This window comes from Cryptomeria japonica, chromosome 3 (genome assembly GCF_030272615.1).
Source record: "Cryptomeria japonica chromosome 3, Sugi_1.0, whole genome shotgun sequence".
NCBI classification, from domain to species: domain Eukaryota; kingdom Viridiplantae; phylum Streptophyta; class Pinopsida; order Cupressales; family Cupressaceae; genus Cryptomeria; species Cryptomeria japonica.
Window position 1 is genome coordinate 421856079 of NC_081407.1, and position 26625 is coordinate 421882703.

The 26625-nt window shown below is 36.9% G+C and overlaps 1 protein-coding gene across 1 annotated transcript; it reads left to right on the forward strand.

Moving 5' to 3' along the window:
* The first annotated feature begins 363 nt into the window (after positions 1–363).
* LOC131070447 (uncharacterized) lies at positions 364–26003 on the forward strand. The gene is made up of 3 exons (XM_058005999.2): positions 364–621; positions 25628–25710; positions 25814–26003. Exons 1-3 carry the CDS (start codon positions 543–545, stop codon positions 25844–25846), a joined length of 195 nt encoding a protein of 64 aa, XP_057861982.2. The 5' UTR covers positions 364–542; the 3' UTR covers positions 25847–26003.
* Positions 26004–26625: the final 622 nt, after the last annotated feature.

Here is a 26625-nt window from a genome sequence, read left to right on the forward strand (position 1 = left end):
GAAAGGTCACCCATCCTAGTACTACCCCAACTCAAATGCTAAACCACCGAGTTCCCTCCAAGGTTAAACCCACTTAGCTTGCAACCCCATTTACAAAACCTTCAACAAGTGTTGTGCTTTATGAACCATTGATTATAGAGCCCCTTTAGCTCATCAATTGATAAATATGAGGTATTTTCCACAGTTGAACCCTGATAGCAATATCATAATTTGACTTGCTGTGAAAATACCTCCTACTTATCAAAGAAAATACTATTAATCCATTAGAATGAAGAATTTTTGACGGTCTCCCGATAACCTCCCCTACCATGTAACCTTCCTAAAATTTTATAAATACGTCGATACGGCCATCAAATTTAGGGTAGTTCATTAGCGCTGGTAAGAGTATCTTCCATAAAATTTCAGGCATTCTAAGGGAAATTTAATAAAACGAAGGGTTATACAGGTGGTCGTCAAATCTATACAGTGGGCTACGATTTTGTTTAAAGCGATTGATCAGAAGAGCGTGGGGAAAGAAGGAAGAAGAAGATCTCAATCAAAAAATGGGTTTCGTGGATAAGCTGAAGGTGTTCATCATCAAGGAGCCTGTTGTTGTTGCTTCCTGCGTCATTGGAGGCGTTGGTAAGTCTAATTTTATTATCTTTTTTCGCTCATACTCATACGCAAATACTGTAGCCCTCGTAATTTGTTCAAATAATACAAAAATGGCTGCTAATGATCCTAATTTGTATCAACATTCAATACCATTGCACCAGGAAATGTAATGATACAATTGCTGTATGAAATTATAATAGAATAAATCAAGTGGTGTGATCCAAAATATCCATGTATATAAAAAACGCACAATTTTTTCAGAAACTCTTTCAGTAAAATGGATTGTTAAAACTTTGAGCTTTTCATGAAATGTGTGTATATAATGCGTGTACGAATATCTTTTAAAAACCTTCGTCTGGTTTGGGTAGTTGGCGACCTTTTGCATCGAAAATGTCCTCCATTACCATTACATCACAACCCCTGGATTGACTTTTCTTTCTTAAATTATTTTCTATTTAGGTTTAATTACCAGTTCCTTATTTTTTACAGGTTAAAGAAAAACACAGGGCAGCAGTGCCCTGAGAAACTAGAATTAGCTAGAGTTTTTTTTATCTACCGGAGCGATACAGTTCATTAGCACAAGTTGTTCTAAGAAAATATTCTATTAGGTCCTACTGTAGGACTTAAAACTAAAACTGCTATATCAATATCGCAAGCAGTTTCAATCCAATAAGTGTCAGTACAAGCCACGAACCAGACAGGTGAGCTTGAAACCTTTAGTATCCAACGACTTCCAGCAAAGAGCTGTGGCATTTGGTATGCCCTTTCCTGTCGCCAGACCTGCAGTTCCAAAACCGCATCTTCATCATCTTGTGCAATCCACCAGTCGCCAGGTACTGCAGAAACCAAGAAGACTTTCCTACTTTAGCACAATGGTGATTCATGGAAAATGCTACTTTGATAGTTCAATACCTCAAAATTTGATCCCCAAGGCATGAGTTTTGTTTGCAGTCATCAAAACCTTCAAAACTCAAGAGATCTCTCCTCTTCTTCTGTATTGGGACCAAGCCTAAATACTACGCCCACTTGAAATAAATATTATTATCTATTGTATATGGTAGGCCTACTATGAGAAAAATGTTGAAATGGTTAGCTAGTTCGGATCATATTTTAATGTTGCCTTGTGGCAATTAAAATATTATCTTATTGTAATAAGGTTAAGCGATTTATGTCTATAGGGCTGGGCCCAAATGTAACATGTGGTTAAGCAATTCATGTCTAATAGGGCTGGGCCCAAAAAGGAAACGTGTCACAACTTGCAAGTTATGTAGGCCCCAAATTGGGCGCCAAAAGTGCAAATTGAAATATGTAAAATAAAGGGAATTGGTTAAAGCTGACTTGGAAGACTTGAACATGAATTCATTCTACACAATGCATCATCTTCATTTTAAGCACTGCTAGCCTTATGTGAATCATCCTTCTAAGAGCAGCAAACTATCTTCTTGAGGCAGCGATTCATTCCTAGGAACAGCGAATTGTCTCTGTAGCAGCGAATCACATTCACAGTCAGCGAATTCACTCCCATGCTCTGCAAATGATCTGCATGACAGCAAATAGCAAATCTTGATATTGCAGATAAGTCTATCAAGCTATTCCTTGTGCCCTAGTTTGGAATCTTCATTCTGCTGTTCTTATTTATATGTTGCTTCAAGTGTTGAAGTAAAGTTGTATACTGATATTGTCTAATATAAACTGAGATCTTGTTGCTGGGTTTTTCACCTCCAAGAGGGAGGTTTTCCTAGGGTACTTGTGTCTTGTGTTGTGTACTTTTATTATTATTTCTGCTTATTCTGAGTCTGTTTATAATTTAAGTAACTAGATTAACGTCTGATTGCCTAAAATCAACAAAAAAGGCAAGAGCCGGTACCTGCTATCTTTCTCCATAGATGATCCTTACCTGAATTAGCTCTGGTACAGCTTTTCATTAGGCTGTACAACTCAGGTTCTACTTAGTCATTAGAAATTTTTACCCCATCTTTTTAACAAATTACTTTCACCACTTTATCCCACATTTGATCATGGGTAGCCAACCCTTAAGAAGTTTTCACGACTTTTCCTGCTCTGCAAGTGTTTTTGCTCCATCTGTGTAATTTATGAATTACTAGTGTTAGTGTAGTTGAGGAGGACATATTGCTCTGCCATAACCTAAGTTGCTATCATCATATTCACTCTGGGCCTGGATTGCCTAGGTGTTTGCATGGTTTCCACGACCACATAGATCGGGCTGTACAACTTATGTGCTACTGAGTTGTTAAGAATTTCCACCCCATCTTTTTCACAAATTGCTCTCCACTTTATCCCACATTTGATGAAAGGTAGCCAACCCTTAAGAAGTTTCCATGATTTTTCCTGCTCTACAAGTGTTTTTCAGGCTGTACAACTTATGTGCTACTGAGTTGTTAAGAATTTCCACCCCATCTTTTTCACAAATTGCTCTCCACTTTATCCCACATTTGATGATGGGTAGCCAACCCTTAAGAAGTTTCCATGATTTTTCCTGCTCTACAAGTGTTTTTTGCTCCATTTGAGTAATGTAGGAATTACTAAAGTGTTACTGTAGTTGAGGAGGACAGATTGCTCTGCCATAACCTAAGCTGCTATCATCATATTCGCTTTGGGTGTAGTTTGTCTAGGTGTCTCCATGGTTTCCACCATAGTTAGAAAACTTGGACTCGGCAAAAACTCGGCAACTTAAAAAAATTGTTTAAATTTCAGTTGAAACACATTTTTATTATAAAATTCAATGACAAGATGTATCCAAGGAGTCCATAAATGAGTACAAAAGTGTTTTCTATTAAATTTAATTGATTTGAATGCAAATTGAGTATAGAATTGCATCCTCAAGTGTTTTCCTGATATAATGGTCAGCTGACAACTATTGTGAATTTATGATGGTTGCTTTTGAACATCATCGTGATTCATCATAATTCATAAATTCCATATTACAACATATTACATCTTACTTCTCCCTGGTCCAGTGAAAACTTGGGGAGATGTTCTAAAATTCGAATAATCACAATTGAATCTTTGATACTAATAGTATGATACTTCATTGTTGATCAATGATATTATGATAGTGATAAAATTAGTTGTCTAATTAGTCAATTATGGTCTCCACTCCCAAACTCCCTCATTGTAATCAAATTTCTTATATGACAAGAGATCCCAATAACTAGTGGGGGTATGGGAGTGGAGATCTCAATGGGTTTGAGGGGCAGTGATGGCAAGCTGCAAAATGTTTTTTATTTTAAAGATAATTTTTTGGACATGTCTGGTCCTTTTTTACTGATGTAGGTGAGTTTTGCCATAGACTGATCAAGTATCTAGCAAAAACTCGCCAAATTTGGCGAATTTTCGCCAGATACTTGGCGGGTATCCTGTTGAGTAAATGTTTGAAAAACTCACTGTGTGTTTGATTGGGCGAGTATGCCTTCTTTGGTTTCCACTACTGTATCTGCTACACTGGTTGTACCAAGCCTTTCTGACATACGGGCTCTCAAAAGTATGTTTCTGACTAAATAGAGGAGAAAAGTGTCAGCAATCCCCTCCCAGAGTATTCTTCCATGCAGCTATTGCCTGTTCAGCAGTAATTTGAGTCCCCTCATAAGCTGCAATTCTTACTTCAGCTTGGCATTTTCTACCTGACCATAATATTGTTGTTTGTAACTAGGAAAGAGGGTTCAGATTGCCCTAACGCAACATCTGAACCCCTTCCCTTAAGTATAACGTGGAGGACTGGCCCTAAAAGGATTAACGTGGCCCTAAAACAAAGACCAGCCCCATTTACCATGCCACATTAAATTGGCGCCAAAATGAATATGTAAATGTAAGCCGACTTAGAGATTATGTGGGTTAAATGATCATATAAATAAAGATCATTTACCAAACACAAACACATTCTTACTTTCCCTCTTGCAAAGCGAAATACCTCTGCAACTAAGTATGCGAAATTGAGAAGTAAAATTGGGCGAACTCATCCAAGAAGGTCAAAGGCATTGGTTGTTCCAGAATTCTGTTAGAGAGCAGATTTGATGCAGACTTGGAATAATTAGAAGGGCAGATCTGACCATTAAACATGCAGATCTGATAAGAGGCTGAAGAGTTCAGCTAAGTATTGTATTGGTACAATTCAGATTGAATACATAATTTGACCTGTGGGTCTTTAGTGCTGGGTTTTTTCTCCTTGGAGGTTTTCCTAGGGTATTTGTATTTGTCTCCTATGCACTTACTTTCATTCTGTCATTTACTTTACTTAATATTAGCAAATAATTAAATATTGATAATCTGATTACTAATCTGGGTCACAAAATTTACATGGTATCAGAGCTAAGGTGTTACTAACTTCTGATTTTAGTAAATCATTTGTTGCATATAGCTGCTGTTTGCTTTCAGATTAAAATGTCAGGTTTGAAGGCTGAAGATAGACTTGAGGGAGCCATTGATTTTGCTGCTTGGAAGGTCCGTATTCTATTGATCCTTGAAGAGAATGATCTGCTGAAATTTGTAGAAGAAGAAGGGCTGTCTCCTCCAGAAGATGCTGAAGAGCTGAAACAATTCAAGAAAGATTCCCTCAAGGCTAGGAGGATCATAATTGAATCTGTCAAGAATCATCTTGTCACTGTCATATCAAAGTTTGTGTCTGCCAGGGAAATGATCAAACACTTGGAAGGGATGTATGAAGTCAACAACCTCAGCAGGGCACTTGCACTAAGACAACAGCTTCTTCACATAAAAATGAAAGAAGAAGACTCAATCATAGCCTACTTCATGAAGATCAATGAACTAAAGGACAAGCTAAGCACTCTTGATTGCCAAATCTCGGACAAAGATCTTGTTATGATTGCATTAAATGGTCTACCTGATGAATGGGAACCATTCATTCGTAGTATTGGTGGAAGAGTTGATCGTCCCAACTTTGAGCGTCTTCAATTTGATTGCATCGAAGAGGAATCTCGAATTGAGGTAAGAGGAAAACTCAAGAACTCTCACAAAAATAATCATGTTCTCTTAGCTAAATCTAGGAAAGGTGGACATTGGAAGAAAGAAAAGAGAAGCAAAGATTTTAGATCCTCCTCCTATGATCCAAGGAAGAAGTCAAGAGATTCCTCTCACATTCGTTGCTTCAGATGTGATAAGTATGGTCACTATGCCAGAGATTGTCAGAATGATCCAAAGGAAAGGGAAGTCAACTTAAATGAAGTTGCCGAACAAAGTGAAGATTATCTTCTTATCTTTGCTCTATCCAGCAATGTTCCTACGAACAGCAATACGTGGATACTTGACAGTGGTGCCTCCAGACACATCTCAGGTTTCGTGAGCATCTCTCTTATCTGATTGAAAAGGACGTCAACCTTCATGTAGTAATCGGTGATGATGCTCGATACTCGGTAAAAGGTTCTGGTACTACCTCTTTAAAACTAGATTCTGGTATTTCCTTACAACTCTGTGATATTCTCTTTGTACTTGGTATTAAAAGAAATCTTATTTCCATTTCTGCCTTAGAAGATAAGGGTTTGCAAATAGCATTTTCTGAAGGGAAAGTACTCGCTTGGCCTAAGAAATCTAATTTTAAATCTGCTAGTATTATTGGAAATAGATGTGATAGTTTATATAAGCTTGCAGCTAATCCAATTCAAGTTCTCATTCATGAGACCCCTGAATCATGCGAGCTATGGCATAGAAGACTGGGACATCTACACTTTCAAGCTCTTCCCACTCTCGGTAAAATGGTTAAAGGTATGCCTAAACTCAGTTTATCTCATGATGATGCTTGTAAAGGTTGTGCAATGGGCAAGAATGTGAAGAATCCTTTTCATAAAAGTGATAGTAGGGCTAAAGAAAGGTTAGAACTTATTCATTTAGATTTATGTGGTCCTATGTCTGTAGCATCTCCTAGCGGTTTCCTATATTATGTTATCTTCATAGATGATTTCTCTAGAAAAACATGGATCTATTTTCTTAAATCTAAAGAGTCTGAAGAAGTCCTAAATAGATTTAAAGAATTCAAAGCGTTAGTTGAAAATACTACTGGAAACCGAATCAAATCTCTGAGGTCTGACAATGGAGGTGAATACACCTCAAGTAGTTTTTATGACTTTTGTGTTAAAGCAGGAATTAAGAGGGAGTTTTGTGTTCCCTACAATCCTCAGCAAAATGGAGTTGCTGAAAGAAAGAACAGAACCATTGTTGAAGCTGCAAGAGCCATGATCCATGATCAAGACCTGCAACCTTTTCTATGGGTGGAAGCATCCAAAACAGCAGTGTATATTCAGAATAGATGTCCTCATTGCGCCCTAAAGGATGTGACTCCCGAAGAACCCTTTATAGGAATCAAACCTGACATCAGTCATCTAAGGATATTCGGGAGCCCGGTGTATGTTCATGTGCCTAAAGAAAAACGAACCAAGTTGGATCCATCTGGAAAGAAAGGCATCTTAGTGGGATATAACGAATCTTCCAAAGCTTTCAGGATTTACATTTCAGGTCAAAGGTATGTTGAGGTAAGTAGAGATGTAACTTTTGAAGAAGATATTGCTTTCAAAAGACCTAAAAGTTCATGATCCAACAATAATGATATGGAAATTGAAAATCAAGATTCAATAGTTAATGCTAACCCTGCGATACAGGAGGAGCCTACTGACCTTCCAGATCAGGAAGTTCAGAATGACCCATCAGAGCCTATGCTCCCTACCGATATACCTCAGGATATTGTGGTCTGCAAGAAGAGACCACTTTGGGTTAGAAACACGATTCAAGATGCTGAAGGTTTTGCTACTCCCAGAGGAACCTTTAGAGATAGCAAGAGATTCCAAAATCACGTCAACTACATTTCTGTGATGTGCAATATCATCGAGTCTGAACCTCACAATGTCGAAGAAGCTATGTCCCATTATGCTTGGAAATTAGCCATGGATGAAGAGTATGGGTCTATCATCAAGAATGATGTCTGGGACATTGTTCTCAGACCCAAAGGTAAGTCCGTTGTTTCCTCTAAATGGTTGTTTAAAATTAAACATAATGCTGATGGTAGTATTGAAAAATATAAAGCTAGGTTTGTAGCTCGTGGTTTCTCTCAAAAGGAAGGAATAGATTATGAAGAAACTTTTGCCCTTGTTGCTAGATATACCTCTATTAGATCTGTAATAGCTATTGTTGCAGCCAAAGGTTGGGAGCTGCATCAAATGGACGTTAAGACAACCTTCCACAATGGTGTCATTGAGGAGGAAGTCTATATTGAGCAACCAGAAGGTTATGTAATCCATAAAAGAGATTCTCATGTTTGCAGGTTGAAGAAAGCCTTATATGGGCTCAAACAGGCTCCTCGTGCTTGGTATGAAAGAATTGATAAGTACTTACTAAGCTTAGGATTTTGCAAGAATGATGCTGATGCTAACATTTACTTGAAAGTTTATAATGATGAGATGCTTATTTTAGTTTTGTATGTGGATGATTTATTTCTCACTGGTGAAAGTAAATTAATCATAAGATGTAAGAAGGAATTAGCCTCAGAATTTGAAATGAAGGATTTAGGTCTAATGCAATACTTTCTAGGGTTAGAAGTATGGCAAAGATCCAATGAAATTTTTCTAAGTCAAGGAAAATATACTATTGATATTTTGAAAAGATTTAGAATGATAGATTGTAAACCTATGCATACTCCTATGGAATCTAACTTAAAGAAGTTAAGTGTTTCTGTAGCTAACTCGAATTTTGCAGATCCATCTGAGTACAGGCAGTTGATTGGTTCCCTGATGTACCTAGTCAATACTAGGCCAGATATCTGTTATGCTGTGAATGCTCTCAGCTAGTTCATGAGCTTACCTAAACTTGTTCACCTAGTTGCTGCTAAGCACATCCTAAGATACTTGCGTGGCACGATTGGTTATGGGCTGAAGTATTCACTTAATACCTCAATCCTCTTGGAAGGCTACTTAGATTCAGATTGGGCAGGAAGTGTCAAGGACAGGAAAAGTACTTCAGGTATCTGCTTCAACTTAGGCTCTGCGGTGATCTCTTGGGCATGTAGAAAGCAATCTTCGGTAGCATTAAGCACTGCAGAAGCTGAGTACATTGCCGCATGTGTTGCATCCAGAGAAGCAGTGTGGCTTCGCAAGCTCCTTGTTGGATTATTTGGTCAAGCTAGTGGTCCTACCACCGTTCATTATGATAATCAAAGCTGTATAAAGATGTCAGTAAATCCCGTATTTCATGATTGATCCAAACATGTGGAAACACACTATCATTTCATTTGGGACATGCTGCAAAGAGGCGCCATTCATCTAAAGTACATTAGCACAGATGAACAGATTGCGGACATCCTTACCAAACCGTGATCCAGGGTGAAGTTTGAATACTTCAGAGACAAACTTGGTGTTGTGGAAAACAGAACCCTGATTGAGAGGGAGCTTCAATCTCAGTGACTCTATCTGCAACACTTTGAATCATTCTTTGCTTGTGTGCAAGAATGAATTATGTCCAATCTATGCTTGTGTGCTAGATGGAAAATTGTAATTATGTAAAGACCCACTTTTGCATTACACTTTCTATGCTCGTGTGCTAGAACCATCCTATGCTCGTGTGCTAGGTGGAAGATGTAATTCTATGCTTGTGTGCTAGATCCATTCTATGCTTGTGTGCTAGATCCATTCTATGCTTGTGTGCTAGATGGAACTCTAAAGGTTCAGATTATGTTTTCTCCTCTTCCCTAGTTAAGAGGGAGTGTTGTTTGTAACTAGGAAAGAGGGTTTGGATTGCCCTAAGGAAACATCCGAACCCCTTCCCTTAAGTATAACGTGGAGGACCGGCCCTAAAAGGATTAACGTGGCCCTAAAACAAAGACCAGCCCCATTTACCATGCCACATTAAATTGGCGCCAAAATGAATATGTAAATGTAAGCTGACTTAGAGATTATGTGGGTTAAATGATCATATAAATAAAGATCATTTACCAAACACAAACACATTCTTACTTCCCCTCTTGCAAAGCGAAATACCTTTGCAACTAAGTATGCGAAATTGAGAAGTAAAATTGGGCGAACTCATCCAAGAAGGTCAAAGGCATTGGTTGTTCCAGAATTCTGTTAGAGAGCAGATTTGATGCAGACTTGGAATAATTAGAAGGGCAGATCTGACCATTAAACATGCAGATCTGATAAGAGGCTGAAGAGTTCAGCTAAGTATTGTATTGGTACAATTCAGATTGAATACATAATCTGACCTGTGGGTTTTTAGTGCTGGGTTTTTCCTCCTTGGAGGTTTTCCCAGGGTATTTGTGTTTGTCTCCTATGCACTTACTTTCATTCTGTCATTTACTTTACTTAATATTAGCAAATAATTAAATACTGATAATCTGATTACTAATCTGGGTCACAAAATTTACAAATATGCATTTTGAACGTCAGCACCAACAATTTACTTAATTCTCTTCTGAAATGTTTTCAGTCAATGTCTTGCTTCTCCAAATGCTCAAAGGTTCACCTTTCACCGTTTGTGGGACATGCCATTGTTATACATGGGATTTGAGCTGGCTATGGAGCAAAACAGGAAACTGGGGGGCAAACACAACTCCAAAGAAAAAAAAAATTATTCATAGTTCAGGTTGCACAGCAGTGATAGACCCAAAATTTTATCATCACTGTCAATTTTCAAACAAAAATACTTCCATGGATTTGAGCTAATTCTCCACAGTATAGGAAGCAGAAGAAGATAGAAACATAGTTTAAGGGAGGGAAAATAAACATCTATAAATACCAGAATAATTTCAAACCAAACTTTAGACCATAGTCATGGCAACAACCACTTAAATGTTTCTATTGCAGTCTTCTGGTCATTGATTCTGTACCTTCTGTTGCTCTAATTGTCACCAAATTCTTCCATATGTCTGAATGCATGAGCAGGAAGCAGAAATTATGAAGAGGGGCATATAGTTTTCACTTAAAGGCTCTTCCACATGGTTATTGGAGGAGGATGTGGTGGATTCAGTGCCTCGAAAGGAATTCAGCTTTTGACAATATGGGTGATGGGATTATCATATCTACCTATAGATTACATGCGTTAGGCGTATATTCATGGCCTCCTTAGGGATTAGTATGTAACTCTGGGGGTCGTGTATTCCTCTTTTCTTACCTAGGATGGCATTCAACAAGGGTTCCTCCATATATACCCCAGTAAATTCAATACCTTAATTCCTTTTAAAACCAACTCCTTTATTTGTCGAGTGATTGGTGGCTCTATTTCCTTTTTTATATGTACTGATTGAACTCATGGAAATATTAAGCATTTCAACAATAACCAAATGACATTGATATATCTCCAGTTTGAGCTCTTCCTCTTCTTGAATGCATCAACCACAAGTTTAGAATCTTTTTCGATATCAAAGTCATGCCATTCCTTTTTGGGCTATCTTTAGTTCAGTAATTAATGCCTGACACTTGGTTGGATTATTAGAGATTTTCCTGTAATATCCAAAGAATATCATTAAAGCAAATTCTGTGTGATATCTGAAACCACCCTTTCAAGCAGGGTCTGGCTTTCCTTTGACCGCCCCGTCAAATTTGATTTTGTGTCTTCTGTTCTGGGAGGAATCCATCTGGCAATGACCACCATGGATGTTCTTACAAACACTCTTTCTGATCTGTGAAAAGGTGTGGATATTCCACCTCTCAGCTCTTCAATTACAGTCTGTTAGCATCACTAGCTCAACAAATGCTTCCTATAACCAATAAACAAGCTTAATGCTTGAAGAAACTGGCCAAGTTCAAAGGAAGCATGCAAACAAGAATGAATGGTGAAATTGTCACTTCTGATATATTAGTTGTTTTGTAACGATTAGGGTGATTATAAAACCACTGGGGAGTTGTGAAACTGCCCCTGTAGAACCATTGGTTTAATCGCCAATACCAAAATACTCTACTTTTTCAACAATTCCCTTGAATCTCTGATTCCTTTGAGATGCTCCAAATCAATCCAAGGTAACCTTTAGTATTGACTCATTGAGGAATGTCTGGCTGGCTTTGAAGCTGTTGTTAGCAAGGATTTTTGTGTCTTTGAAGTCTTCTGACATCTCCTCTCCATAGAGTGACATCTCCTCTCCATAAAGTGTAAGAACTCATTGTGCGAGGAAATTTATTCCCTACATCCTCTTTCAGATACCATTACCCTTTCCCTGGCAATTGCCCCTCCTGTCCAATTAGCCAAGTCTCTCTCTCCATTCTGAAGCACAATGTCACCTTCCAGCTCTTCTTGAATGCATGGAGCAAGATAACCAATAGGAGGCTACAAGAAACCTTCTTCTTCATCAAGCATTGAAGGATCAAACAGTTGCAGATTCTCGGTATTCATAATTGAATACACTTCATGTATGAAGGCAAATCAAGGTGAAAAGTATTTTCACTTGTTATAAAATCTGAAACGGATCTTGCGGTCTTTAATTTTCTTGTTTGCTATTTTAGTGTATCTTAATCCTTTCCTAGATACAACTGAATTCATTATCCAAATTGAAACTATGCTTAATCCTATGTTGTTCATGCCTCTTTTTGTATCTAGCTTGTGACTCTTTCAACCTCTCCTGAAAAAAAGAAATGAGTGTGCTGAATTCTTGCAATGAATTTTTTGATTGTGTGGACTTCTTAATCCATTTATTCTTTATCCTTATGTGACTGTCCCAAGGCAACATTCAAAGAACTAGGTGCTAGGTACTCAAAACATGCCTCAAATGATGACAAACTTATTGAAGTATAGATTGGGTTGTTTGTATGCCAAATTCTCATCCCATGACTTAGGATGCTTGTGATTATGTCCTCAAAGCACTGTATTAATGTTTGATTCATCACTGTTTCCCCATCAGTTTGGGGATGAAAAGTATTTGATCTCTTCAATCAGTTGTCCATCTTTTCTCATAAAACACAGTGAAACTCCTGCCAAAATCTTCCGACATGGTCTAATATCATACTTTAAGGTAAATCAAAATGAATCTGCACATGAGAAAAAAATAGCTCAGCTGCATCGATCTTTAAGAGTCTTCTTGCAGGGAATGAGCATATACATCTTGCTAAAATGGTCCATTGCCACAAATAGACTGTACCTTCTTCTTGACATGGGTAATCCTCCCATGAAATCATCATGCGAGGAAATTTATTGCCCACATCCTCTTTCAGATACCATTACCCCTTACCAGTTCCCTGGCAACTGCCCCTCCCGTCCAATTAGCCAAGTATCTCTCTTCCTTCTCAAGCATAATGTTACCTTCCAGCTCTTCTTGGAGTGGAGCAAGATAATCAATAGGAGGCCAAAAGCATTGAAGGATCAAACAATTTAGAGTCTCAGTATTCATAATTGAATACATTTCATGTATGGAGGCAAATCAAGGCAAAAGGTATTCTCACTTGTTACAAAATCTGTAATGGATCTTACTGTCTTGAGCTCTCTTGTTTGCTATTGTAGTGTATCCTTTCCTAGATGCAACCGAACTCATTCTCCAACATGAAACTATGCTTGATCCGATGTTGGTCATGTCTCTTTTTGTACCTAGTTTGTGACTCCTTCAAGATTATGTGGACTTCTAGATCCATTTGTTCTTTATCATTATATATCTGTCCCAAGGCAACATTCAAAGAACTAGGCGCCAGGTGCTCAAAACATGCTTCAAATGATGACAAACTTGTTGAAGTATATATTGTGTTGTTTGTAACTTTGCATGTCAAATTCTCATCCCATGACTTAGGATGCTTCTGATTATACCCTCTAAACCACTGTATTAGTGTTTGGTTCACCACTGTTTCCCCATTAGTTTGGAAATGAAAAGTAGTTGATCTCTTGAATCAGGTGTCCATCTTTTCTCACAAAACACACCAAAACTCCTGCCAAAATCTTTTGTCATAGTCTAATATGATACTTTAAGGCAATTCAAAATGAACCAGCACATGAGACAAAAACAGATCAGCTTCATTGTACCTTTAAGAGTCATTATTGCAGGGTAACACATCTTGCTAAAATGGTCCATTGCTACACCCTTTTCTTGACATGGATAATCCTCCCACAAAATATATGGAGATGGTCTCCTATGGCTGGAAAGCTACGGTAATGGTTGGTAGAGCCCCAAATTTCTATTATTTGGCTTGCTTATGCCACATAAATTGCACCTAGGAATGAACTTTGACACATCGGATTGCATTTATGATTTATGGCCAATACACATACCTTTGAGATATGCCATTGTCTTAGCAAACCCGAAATGACCAACAAATTTTAAGTATGAGTCTCTCTTAATAACAACTTTTGAAGTATGAGCCTATTTGAAGAACAACGACCTCCTTTTTTTGGGAACATACAACTCTCCTAGCATGTAGAACAAAGTATTTTAGGTTTGGTTCAAAATTAACAACCTTACTTCTTATATCCTGCTTCTACATCTCTTCAACAGCACCATCTTGCTCATAATTCTCTGCATACACCTCTTTGGCAAAGGTTTCCAATCGAGAAAGAGGGGTAACCACTGAAAGTAGTTGTGGCCTAGACAACATGTCTGCTAATTTGTTGGACACACAACATTTGTATTTGATAACCAGGTTCAAGTGGAATTTCGCAAGAAATCCATCCACTTGTAATATTTAGCTTGCTGCAACTTGGGTTGAGCTTGCAAATATTGGAGGGTTTGATGATTTGTCTGCCTGTTAAGTGATGCTTCCATTTCTTGGCTGCTAGACTAGAGCATAAAATTCCTTTTCATAAGTGCAATATTTTAGGACTGAACTGTAGAAGAGCTCAGAATAATAACACACTCGTCTTATTTCCTCCTTGTATTAGAACAATCCCTATAGCATAATCACTGGCATGCATCTCTACCTCAAAAGGTTGTTAGAAGGTTGGGCAAGATAACTGCTATGCCTTAACCCATCGGATGTATGAGGATATGTGATGTTCAACTACAACTTGTATAAACCCAAATATTAGTCATTTATTTGTTCTTAATTATATTTAATATAAGCTTGATCAGCCTCATCGTGCATAGGGAGGGAGAGACGAAATATATCTTAGGCCTAGGTTGGTGTTTTGAATTGGATAGATCTGGTATATAGTGAATTGAGCAAAGGGGGATGCATAGAGGGAAGCCTAATGAATGTTAGATGCAAAGCTCCGCACCTCATTAACATCATATTGGCATGCTCCCTTGGAATAGAAAGAACAGCCCCATTAGATACATGTTGGGTATAACAAGGCCATTTCCCTTTTCTCATAGAGCCGTATGTGGATGTGACCTCTCACAGAACTCCTTGCTGGAATTGTCATTATCAAGTGTGAATTGATCAAGAGGCTGTAGAATGCAGTTGATCGACTTCAATTAAGGCTCAACACATCTAGGGATTGGCTCAACTGACTATCTCTAGTATCTATCCATACCATATAGTATATTCCTATCTATGATGAACAGTAACACCATATCATCCATCCATCTATCTATCCTTTATTTATGTGATTCTGGTCATTAGTCACATCTTGTATCTATTTTTTCATTGGGATTCTCCATGACTTCTTTCATGAAGTGCCTTTTCAAATCCTTATTGTGAAATATTAATGCACTTAATTGTTCTTCAATACAAGCTTCTTCCTTCTGCCTATCTCGAATAATTGGCTTTCATTCAAGACTGGTTGACTCTTCTCTTTGGATTCCTCTTTCTAATATTAATATTGCCTAATAATGCCTATAAATAAGAGGCAGTGAGATTGTTGAGCATCATATAGCAATTTTCTTATAGTAAGACGTTTCGAGGTTGCCCCCCCTCAAAATGGCTGATTATATTCAAGTATTTGCATTGCTTTTCTCTTATATTAATATTCTCTTGTGGGAAGTTGTCATGCCCCTGCCAATTTTAAAAAAGTCACAGCCTTATTATAAACCAAATCACGGCATTTAAATTAAAACCTGGATGAATGAAACAAGAGGAGAGCGTTTCATTTAAGGCAGTTAATTAGAATGAGCTAAAGAATATCTAGGGCAGTGCTTTCCTAGAATAAAATATATTTTATTAAAATATAATTAAGTTTCCAACCTGCGGTTAAGAGGAAGAGTTGTGACTCTTTAAAATGGCAGCATTTGCAAATAGGTGTATCCTTTCAAGACAAAATGGTATGACCCTTTCTGTTATGGAGGGTATGAAGGAAGGAAGACTCATTTGTAGAAGGCATTGAATGAGCAAGAAATAAGAAAATAAGTAATCTGATCTGACTAAGAGCAGAAGTAAATAACCAATAGCAGCAAATAGATTAAAGATGATTTCTATTAATAGAGTTAAAATTATAGGCCTGCATGTGTTCATGCTATGGTAATATTTGTAGCAATTATTGCATTTTGTGAGCAATCTAAATGTTTCTCTTAATTATATGTAACAAAGGAATTGATTAGTAATCCATTTTGAATTTAGAGAAACGGATTGCAAATAGGAAGGATGGCCAGCCTCCTGAGTTCATAAAACCCAAGTACGCCACCCGAGATGAAAGTTATGCTTGTAGGCCAGGGGGCTTAGAGTGCCCTTGGGCTTGAGGTCCCATCAAGTATGCCACCCTAGGATGGAATGGACACCCTAGGATGGAATGGACGGTCAGCCTTCCATGCCCATGGGCTAGGTGGAATGGAAGACCAGCCTTCCATGCTCTTGGTCTTGAACGAGGAGGACGACCAGCCTCCAAGGTAAATTGAGGGATGGAAGGGTGGCCCACCTTCCATGCTCTTGTAGTACAAGGGTGACCAACCTTGAGACTATGGTTTGCAAACGTTTCAACGAATTCCTAATAAGGTGGAATCCACATTGGAATGGCTAATGCCTTAATAAGATCTTAATATGAGAACACTATTTGATTTCATGATGTATACTAATGATTTGTCGAAAATAGATGTTATCTCGACTTATGATTTAATGTCAATTTCCAAGTGACTAATATTGTGTGCAGGACCTATACCAGGATTTATCTTGTTAAAAGGCATTTCAATTGGTAAATTTATACTCTTGACTATATTACATTTCTTATTTTTAGTTGGAATTGTGATTTTAGGGTAAAATATAAGAATATCCCCAAAGGGGACATTACAGAAGTAAATTCATTACAAGTGGTATTAGAGCAAGTTCTTGGCAGTTAACTTTTTTTGCTTTAAGAGGTGGTGTTTTCAAGCACATATCTCTTTCATACTTGTGAGTTTTTTTCTAAATTGGGAAGAGTGTTCAAGGACACATTAAAGAAGCTATGTTCTAGATTTGAGAAAATTAAAGTGTTTTTGAAGGAGTTATTGTGAAATTAGGGTATTTCACCACATTTACTTCTAAGCCTTTACACAATTGATTTTTTGTGGAAAATCTTTCACCAAAGCCAGTATTGGACTCAAGTAAGTTATAGTGAAAACTTGAAAAAATTAGATTTGTTTTGAATAATTTATTGCAAAATCAGTTGGTGACATCATGGTGGGGGCTTCAACAAGAATCAATGAAGGGAATGTAGTCACACTAGGGAATCCTTTCGATAAAGAGGACCCAATAATAGAAGGGATGTTGTACCTATATTTTGAGGCTAATTTGAATGCAGCAACCATCAAGTTCAAGGAGGAAATTTTTTCTGTGATAGCTTCCAAGATAGATCTAATGCTAAAGTTGCTTAAGAAAAGTAGAATAGGTTTTGAGGAAAATTTGTTTTCTCTAGAAACTTCACCACCACCATCAAGAGTACATGGATTGGAAGATCACATCTTACATCAAAAGCAAGTACTTCTTCTCCTAAGGTGAATCTTGCCATGGCATCAAACCAAATGAAGCAATGAGAGGACCAATATTGGAGTAAAAGGAAGTTTGGAGTAGGAGATTTACATCACAAGACTTAGGAAGTAACAAATATTTTTGGTTTTTCATTGAATCAAATCTAACTCAAGATCAATACCGAACTAATTCTATCGCAATCTCTAGGCACTTTTTTCCAAATATGAATATACACAAGTTTGGTGGAAAGCACCCACAAATGGTAAGCTCTCATCAAATATGAAAGGTGCTCAAGAAAGGTTCAACAAGATTTGAAGTAAAATTTTTGTCTAGACACTCCACCATCACCACTAAGAGTTTGCATTAGGGAAGATGAAACTCAACACCAAAAGAAAGCACTTGATTCTCTCAAGGTAAATCTTGTCATGGCATTGTTGGTACCCCCATGAAACTTTGTTTTTGTCAAGATTACAGTCACCAATTTTTTTTTTATCAAACTAATCAATGTTTATTGGATTGTCATTTCTATCAAATTGCAAAGTTGTTAACCTTTAGTAACACTAATTGCAAATTACTTATGGATGAAGAATGCTGAAGGAAGTTGATCAATGTCTCAATAGTTGGATTATGCTAGCACAAAGTGGAAAGAACTCTTCATATTGCCATTCACATGGCAATATCAGCAAAACGAACAATCAAAGAAAGATAATAAATTGTCAAAGCCAAGTGAACTTTCAATGTGGACAAATCAGCTCAAAATGGTATTCGTGAAGTGGCAAATTGGCAAAGGCGGCATAAAACTCCTCTAACTGCTTGTCATGTGCACTTTCATCATGGTCAAGCCATTGCAAATCCACACCTAAGTGATGGCAAATTGGCAAATAACAAGGGAAACCTCCATCCACAATGTTAAGTTATTCCAGGGCACATTTAAGCTTGCTAAGTCATTGCAAATTCATGCCCGAGAGATGGTTAAGTGGCTGCCAAAACATACCATGATGAGCATGATCGAGATGCTGTCATGCTGATGAAGTTATTAGTGATCGATGAAATGCTTTTGGAGGTTCAAATAGGCAAAACCTTTGCGGAAATTTGGAAGCACTTGTGAAATCTACATGAGATGTCAAATAAAGGCATGGACTTCTTCCTGAAAAGTATGCTTTTCTCGATCGTGATGGTTGAGAAGATGTCTTTCTAGGAGCATTTGATGAAGAATAAAGACATTTGCAACCAATTGTCAGCCATAGGTCGCAAGATGGAAGAAGAAGATATGGTGGTCATTATGCTAAAAAGCTTACCATGGTCCCATGAACATTTTATTGAGGCACTCAACATCACATCTACCAGTGTTGACCTAAAGTTTGAAGAGTTGTGCAATAAGCTCCTGCAGGAGTACAAATTGAAGAAAAAGTTTGGCAGTGGTAGTGATACATAGAGTGTAGAATAGGCATTTGCAACCAAGGACAAGGGCAAAGGCAAATGGCCATAGAAGAAAGGACAAGGGAATAATGAAGAGTCTTTGAAGAATCTGAAAAATATCACATGTCACTATTGTTGTAAATTGGGCCACATGAAGAAGCATTGTAGAAAGAGATTATGAAAAACGTAACGCACAAAATGATTACCAAGATATTCAATATCAAACAAGGAGCGAAAGTCTCCTTAAATAAAATTACAAAACAATTTATCCAAAAAGGATAAGAGCAACAACTAACAGGATGAAACTTGCAACTAATAAAGCGGAAAGAATAAAGAATTTTCCTAAAATCTATCTTGAAGATTAAAATGACCATTATATATTAGATATTACAATAATACTTTAATACTATCCCTTAATGGTCAATCTATCAACTACGCTAAGCTTATCCAAAAAATTGACAAATTTGTTAGGACACAATGACTTGGTAAGAATGTTTGTAGTTTGATCCTCAAAAGGACAATACTGCAACATCATTGATCCATCTTGTACAAGTTGCCTAATGAAATAATAATGAAGCTTCACATGCTTGGTACGCTCATGGAAGACTGGATTCTTGGCAAGCTTTAGAACCCCTTGATTGTCATAGAATAAGGATAAAGCTCGTCCCTAACACATCATGGTTGAAAGCATCCCTTTGAGCAATATTGCCTCATATGTTGCTTTTACTATTCCTTGATGCTCTGCTTTTGTTAAGGAAAGAGATTCTGCCTGCTGCTTCTTGCTAGTCCATGTGATTGCTCTTGTGCCAAGGCTGAAAACCTATGTTCCATGGTGTTTCAAGGATGGGGAATGCATTTTTGGGATGGCAATTCGAGGGCCATTTTTATTGGATGACAGGGGACAATGATATGTATAGATATAAATAGTTCGTCTTCACCTATCTCCCTTATTGGTGGAATACCTTATTTTAATATATAATGCTGCATGATTGACTTGTATGCCCCTTACCTAATTCAACCAATTGAATGTGTATAGTTTAGGGTGAGATTTCCTTGGAAGATTCATTCTCCTGACAATGACTGCCAAAATCACATTTGTTTGGTTACCATATGCTTTTGTTGATGTTACACAACATCCACTGTAATGTTCCTAGCTGGAAACTATGTAAAATATGCAGCTTCAACAATATATATATATATATATATATAGTTTGTCTTCAACTATTTCCCTTACCAGCTGAATACCTTATTTTAATATACAATGCTGCATGGTTGACTGACTTGTATGCCCCTTACCTAATTCAACCAATTGAATGTGTATGGTATATGTATGGCTTAGGGTGAGATTTCCTTGGAAGATTCATTCTCCTGACAAAATCAGATTTGTTTGATTACCATATGCTTTTGTTGATGTTACACAACATCCTCTGTAATGTCCCTAGCTGGAAATTGGGCAAAATATGTGACTTTTCTGATTTGTGCAAGCTGAAATGAAACCTTATTATAGAAAAAAAAAACCTTATTTTAATTGTTTTTTTGGGCCAGAAGTGTCCCTAGCTGCGGGGGACGGCTAGCTGTCCTCGAATGGCATGAGGACGTTTCGGCATTTCTTGAGCATTTTGAGACATATGGGACAATAGGGGGACATCCCCTTGATGTCTTGCCATCCCCGAAATGACTAGGGGATGGGGAGGTCAGGTTCCAGGGCAGGGAATGCATCCTCGTGTATCCTTGTTTAAAGCATATCCAGAATGTTATCAACAAAACTTGTCCAATTTGAGTTTGTGAACTTAACCAATGTAGAATCTTTGTTTTCGGTGAATAGAATGCCAAAGACAATTGTCCTTTCACATATCTCAACACCTGCTTCATTGCAACCCAATGTTTTGCTTTTGGTGCTACTATGAATTTGGAAATGAAATTCACAACATAGCTTAAATCAGGTTTAGTAGTTATAAGATAGGTAAGGTTGCCCACTAGTTGGTTGAATGCTAACTCATTTATCACCTTTGAGTCTGATTTGGCCGAAAATTCAACTCTTTCTCCATAAGTGTAGATGAGATTTTGCAATTTATCATTTTTTAACTTGTTGAGCAAACTCTTGGCATATTTAGATCAAGAAATAAAAATACCACTACCTGTTTGCCAAACTTCTACACCTAGGCAGTAATGTAGGAGGTCTAAATTAGTCATGTCAAAAGCTTTACTCAAATTACATTTGATTTGTTCAATCAAATGTGCCTTACTACCTATAATGATGATATCTACATAAATGACCAGTAGAATGATCTCATATCCTACACTTTTGACTTACAATTTTGGATTCAAAGTTCTCCTAAATCCCTGTTCAACCAAATTTCTATCAATTTTGATGTACCATGCCTTGGGTGCCTACATTAGGCCATATAGAGCTTTATTTAGTCTGCATACCTGATGCTCCTCGTTTGCAACTTGAAAAGCCTGAGGCTAAGACGTATACACTTCTTCCTTCAAGTCATCATTAAGGAAGGCACTCTTTCCATCTGGTGGACTTTCCAGCCAAATTGAGCTGCCATGGCCAAAACTAAATGGATGGTGCTCATCTTTGCTGTAGGAGCAAAGGTCTCCTCATCCTTGTAGACCCCCAACTCATCAAGAACTTTGTCTCTCATCTCATCATCCAGCACCATCTTACGACGTATGAAACAATGCATACCATGACCACCTCATCAGCCTTAAATGTATTAGAGAAGTAAAACTTTGGGCTATGGCAGTATTCTCAGGCATGTATTGGCTAGTGGAGTTGGTGCATCCGGCTACAATCAATGATGTGTTGAACGGTCTCATATTTCTTTTGTTTCAACCTAATAAAACAAGACCTCTTTGGTCCTATCCATGGTCTCATAGAGGTAACCCATTGGCATGCCATTTTTATCCACCAAATGAAGAATATTGACCAAAGGTTTATCACTAAAAAAATTGAAAACAAGGAATAGCTTGAAAAATCTTAAGGATTTGTAAATGAACATTCAACAAATGAGGTCATGAGTATGAATCTCTGTAATGTTCCCTTTCGGATTTTCTCTAGAATTTGCCCTAGGATCACAAATGCAATAGAGCGAGATATGAGTTAGGGTTAGGGTTTTATCTTTTCCAAGTTTATCTTGAGTAACTTTGTTTGTTTGAGGAATAAGTCATCAAAAACTGTTCTTGCAGCCTTATCCCCTTTAGTATTTTTGGCATATGGATACACAATCTACGCATTGGACACAAACATTTTCTTGAGAGAAGGAATTGTGCAACAATGCTTTGCAAAGTGAGGAAGTGGGTGGCAAATATTGTGACTCTTGCTTGCATAATCTCCTTGCCATTCTTGTGATCTCTTATCAAGGAAAGGACCTAATTGTAGATAAATTTGGTAGCCTGTTTAACATCTTCAACCACACTTTTGATGCATCCAATCTTCCCAATGTCCTCTAGCATCAAATTCAAGCAATGTGTAGCACAATGAGTCCAAGAAATAATAGGACACCTCTCCATAATAAGTCTCTCTGTGGATGCATATGCTGCTGCAATGTTTGTGATAATTTGGACAACATTTTCAACCCCAACCTCCTGGATCAGCCCATCCAGGAGATTGTAACAAGTCTCAACATTTTTTACTTCGTGCAAGATATCTATGGACTTCAAAAACATCAATGTGCCATTAAAAGCCACTAAAACGTTAAGGATAGCCCTATTGTGCCCATTTATCCATCCATCTAATAAGATGCTATTACCTTTTTCTCAACCATACTTTCTTTTGATCATCAACCACAAGCAGCTTATTCTTTTCGGTTTCCTTTAACAATGGTCCACTCAAATATCTAGTTGTTGGAGTTTCAAACCCCTTACCAGCAACTATCAATTTATTTACCCACCCTTCCCAGTATTGGCTGTTAGTCACATTGAATGGTCAATAATTGTAGTACTAAAAGTTTGTCGCTGCTATCCTAGCCTCAGTGTGTTTTTTCCTTATTCCAAGTGATACCTTCAAGTGAAGGTTGTGCTCTTGGAACATTGTGTAGAATAAAAAAACTGGGTGCTAGTGAACAGAAGACAACTAGAAGTAGAAGCCTCAAGAGTCTCATCAATAGAGGAAAGTGGATGATGAATGTGTGGGGCAGCAAAGGAATCTTGATGAATTAAGATTAGCATTCAACACTGCTGCCATTGCTTCCTTAGTCCTCATCTTTTTTATTTTTTCTCATATCATGATTGGCAAGTTGGGCATGCATTTCTCTTGTAATGTTCGCTGGTCAATGCAAAGCATGCCTTCACATTATGTCTAGGTGTTTTAACAATGTGATATTTTAATCTATTGATTCCTCCTATCATAAGAATTAGACAAACATTACAATGGACTTGACCTTTGGTGGCAATTGGTGTCCCATACTTCCATGCAAGGTCTGTCCTACCACTCATTTGTGTTGAACTTGACATTGCTGATTTAACATTAAAATTAAATCAGCATGGTTTAAAAAGAACATTATGACAAAGTGACAAACATTTATATGATAAAAAATAGAATGTAAAGAAATGAGGTGTCTGTGGGGAAATAAGCAACATTTCCCCTAGATTTTCAACTTTTGTAACTTCAAAATAAGAAAAAGAAAAAATAAATAAATATATGTCAGTTGGAATCATTGAACCCACCTTAAAATCTCCTTCCAGTCCCTTCTTTAAGCATGTTTAGTCACATGGATGCTAAAGATGCTTTTGCTGGGCAAGAAAAAGAGCATAAAATGTCAAAATATGAACTAGAAAAATAAATTTTAATGTCCAAAATTAAAATTTTTGGTATTCCAGCACTGGGCAAGTCCATGCCCAAAATTAATGTCATCATCAAAAACTTGGCTGAGTCAGTCTAAATCTCACCAATCACTTTTTGCATTGAGTCATTTAAGTACTTGGTGAGTTTTCAAACTATTCTTAGTGCTACCACTTACTTCCTTCTCAAACTTCTCTTTTAAACTGAGAACACCCCCAAGTACATCCAGCACTGAAGCAATATCATCCATTTTAAATTCATTGTGGAATATCTCGGTTGCCTGTAACGCTATTGAAGCAATCCCATTAAATTCCAATTCTTGTCTTCTCCCTCATGGTCCAAGCATTCACACAAGTGGCAGTTCAGCAACATAGGAAGAGAGAAAATAGAGCAATATTTAGTGTAAAAGAGCAATGAACAGCAAACTTCAGCCTTTCAAGGTCAGATTTCAATACATCAGAAGATACCAATTTATCAAGCTGCTCAATTAATCAATGTACGGAGATACCCTCCTAGGCAAACCTACATAATGCAATAGGAGCAGGAAAAAAGCTTTCATCTAACTCTCCTTAGAAAGCAAAAATGCACAAAAATGGAATTTACTTCACAGGAACAAAAATATCTGTAAAAGATAAAACTCAAGGTGATAGCTCTCAACATCAACACCACAGTTTCAATCACAATGGAAAACAATATTATCAAAGGGGCAACTCAAGAAATGGGCTTTCGGATTTTGGATGCAACCTCCACTGTTGCTTGAGCCACATCGGTCTGGTCAACTTAGTTACCCTCTCATGGAACCAAGCACTTGTCACTTTTCCTGCATTGCTTCCCCCCTGAGCCCTACTCTACTATGCATGGCACCTTTAAATCCCATGTGATTTGTACACTTAAACTAGATAGAGTTATGACACTATACAATTTATATTAAACAACAAATCAATATTAGAATAATCAACAATAATCGAAGTCACTATAGCATAAAAACATAACTCTCAAAATAACATCCAGATTATCATTACTAAGCTTAAGAATATTAAAACCACAGTCTAAGCACAGTCAATTTATTTATCTCGGTAAAACGGAACTTCAAAATGACAAGACACCACTCTAAGGCTTTAAAGTTTAAACACATTAGAACAAGGGTGCTGACTGGGTGGAGCATTAAATATTTGTTATCAGGCCAATAATGTATTAATATCACCATGAATTAGATACATAGACATTGTGCATTTATAATAATGAGATAGAGGTGAGGAGAGATTCTCCTAGGTTAACTTTTAGGAGGCAATCTTAGACATGTATTCAAAGAAAGATAACATGCATGCAAAAGGATATATGGAAAAAGATTTGTAGGGTGACAACTAAGACTAATGCATCATTGAATTATTCACAATACATTTTTATTTGCATGAAAATAAGATTTTAACTTAGGTAAATGAAAAGAATCCCAAGTCTGATGTGCATGGGTCTGAGATACAACCATATATCAGCATTCTTTCTCCGGTTTGAATCCACCAGTGAATAGTTCTCACATTTTATTCATTCCCTGTGTTACCACTTAAACCCACTTGCTACAATATTCAATCTGTTACTTATAATGTCAACCCTTAATTGATACATAGACTACCATGATTGTTCATCACACTATGAATTGTTTGATCACTGTGAGCGTTTGTGGAAAACTTGTAATCAGTTGCTGCCTCTTGCAATCTGTTACTCTTGCGTTGTCAATCTTTCAAATATACACAAATTACATTGATCAGTTGGTCAATGAACTTTGTTTGATCACCACAATTATTCATGCATCATATTGAGAACTTTAATAGTTAAAAAGCCAAAAATATGACTATGCTTTGAAAACAACGGTAAATAGATACAGTAAAGATATTTTAAAAATGGAAATTAATTTTTTGAATTGCTAAAGGCTATTTATCAGTTTTATAATTTAAAATCAGTTTTCTTGAATAGCTAAACTCCATATTATAAATCTTTAAGGTACAATAGAATCAGGTGGTTAAAATGTTAACAAAGATATTGAATGAAAATTACTACTGATTTAGCTTTCCCTTTTGCATGTTTGCAGGGTTATTTCTTCCAGCATTTGTTAGGCCTATCTTGGATTCTATGGAAACAGCAAAGGCAGTTCCACATCCAGGTCTAAATGAGGTGATGCCCCATCCTTCTATGTTGAAGTTTTCTAGACTTATGAATTATGTCTCGTTGCCTTGTAAAGCATGATCAGGTAATATTTACTATTTTAAATGAGCAGGTTGTTGCAGGCATGACAGGGAAAAAAACATGAACAAGATATTTAATCCAAGAATATTGCTACAATTAGCTGGAGTCTAGTTATAATTGTAGGAAAAATGTACTGCTTTAAGACAAATATTTTCACAGAATTTATGTAATGCCGTTGAACATTGAAATAAGTCATGATCCATCTGTTTTAGTTTGCTTTACTTTGCCCTGATCATATCCATGACATTGTTGTGATTCTCTTATTTGGATTTGTGGAAAGTATTGCCAAACTTATTCTTTTAGGTTATGTATATTCTCATATTTATCCAAATTTTTCATTTGGAAGAATTTTTTTTTCCCTAAATATTTGAATGAGAAACTAACGAGCATTGCCCAAAAAGTTTCAATAGCTTTATCTTGTATTACTGCTTATAATTTATTCACATTGTATGATATACAAAATCTTCATTCGATATGGATGTAAGTCAGTAATTAAATATAATGTGCTGGTATATGAACAAATGTTGAAATCAGCAACCTTGATCCTGATTCTGCATGGACCTGTCATAAATTATAATATTAGAGTAATAACTCCATCATTATAAGTATATTTGTGCAAAGTCCCCTTCCAGGAGTTGTCTGTTAATTCCCATAAGGTAAAGTCAGGTAAAAGCGAATAATTTTAATGAATTATTTAATATTATCTGACAAAGTATAATTTAAGGGTAATGTTATTTAATTAATTTAATAAAGTATTATTAAGTGACTTAAGCGATATATTTAAGAGGAATTAGTAAACTCACTTTCTTTCTGGGATTTAAATGAAATATTAAAAAGTGAGGG

Excerpts from the sequence above, each read along its gene's own strand:
- LOC131070447 (XM_058005999.2), top strand. The coding sequence starts at position 543 with ATGGGTTTCGTGGATAAGCTGAAGGTGTTCATCATCAAGGAGCCTGTT. Across the intron at positions 622-25,627 it reads CTGCGTCATTGGAGGCGTTG|GGTTATTTCTTCCAGCATTT; the intron begins GTAAGTCTAATT and ends GCATGTTTGCAG. Across the intron at positions 25,711-25,813 it reads CACATCCAGGTCTAAATGAG|GTTGTTGCAGGCATGACAGG; the intron begins GTGATGCCCCAT and ends TTAAATGAGCAG.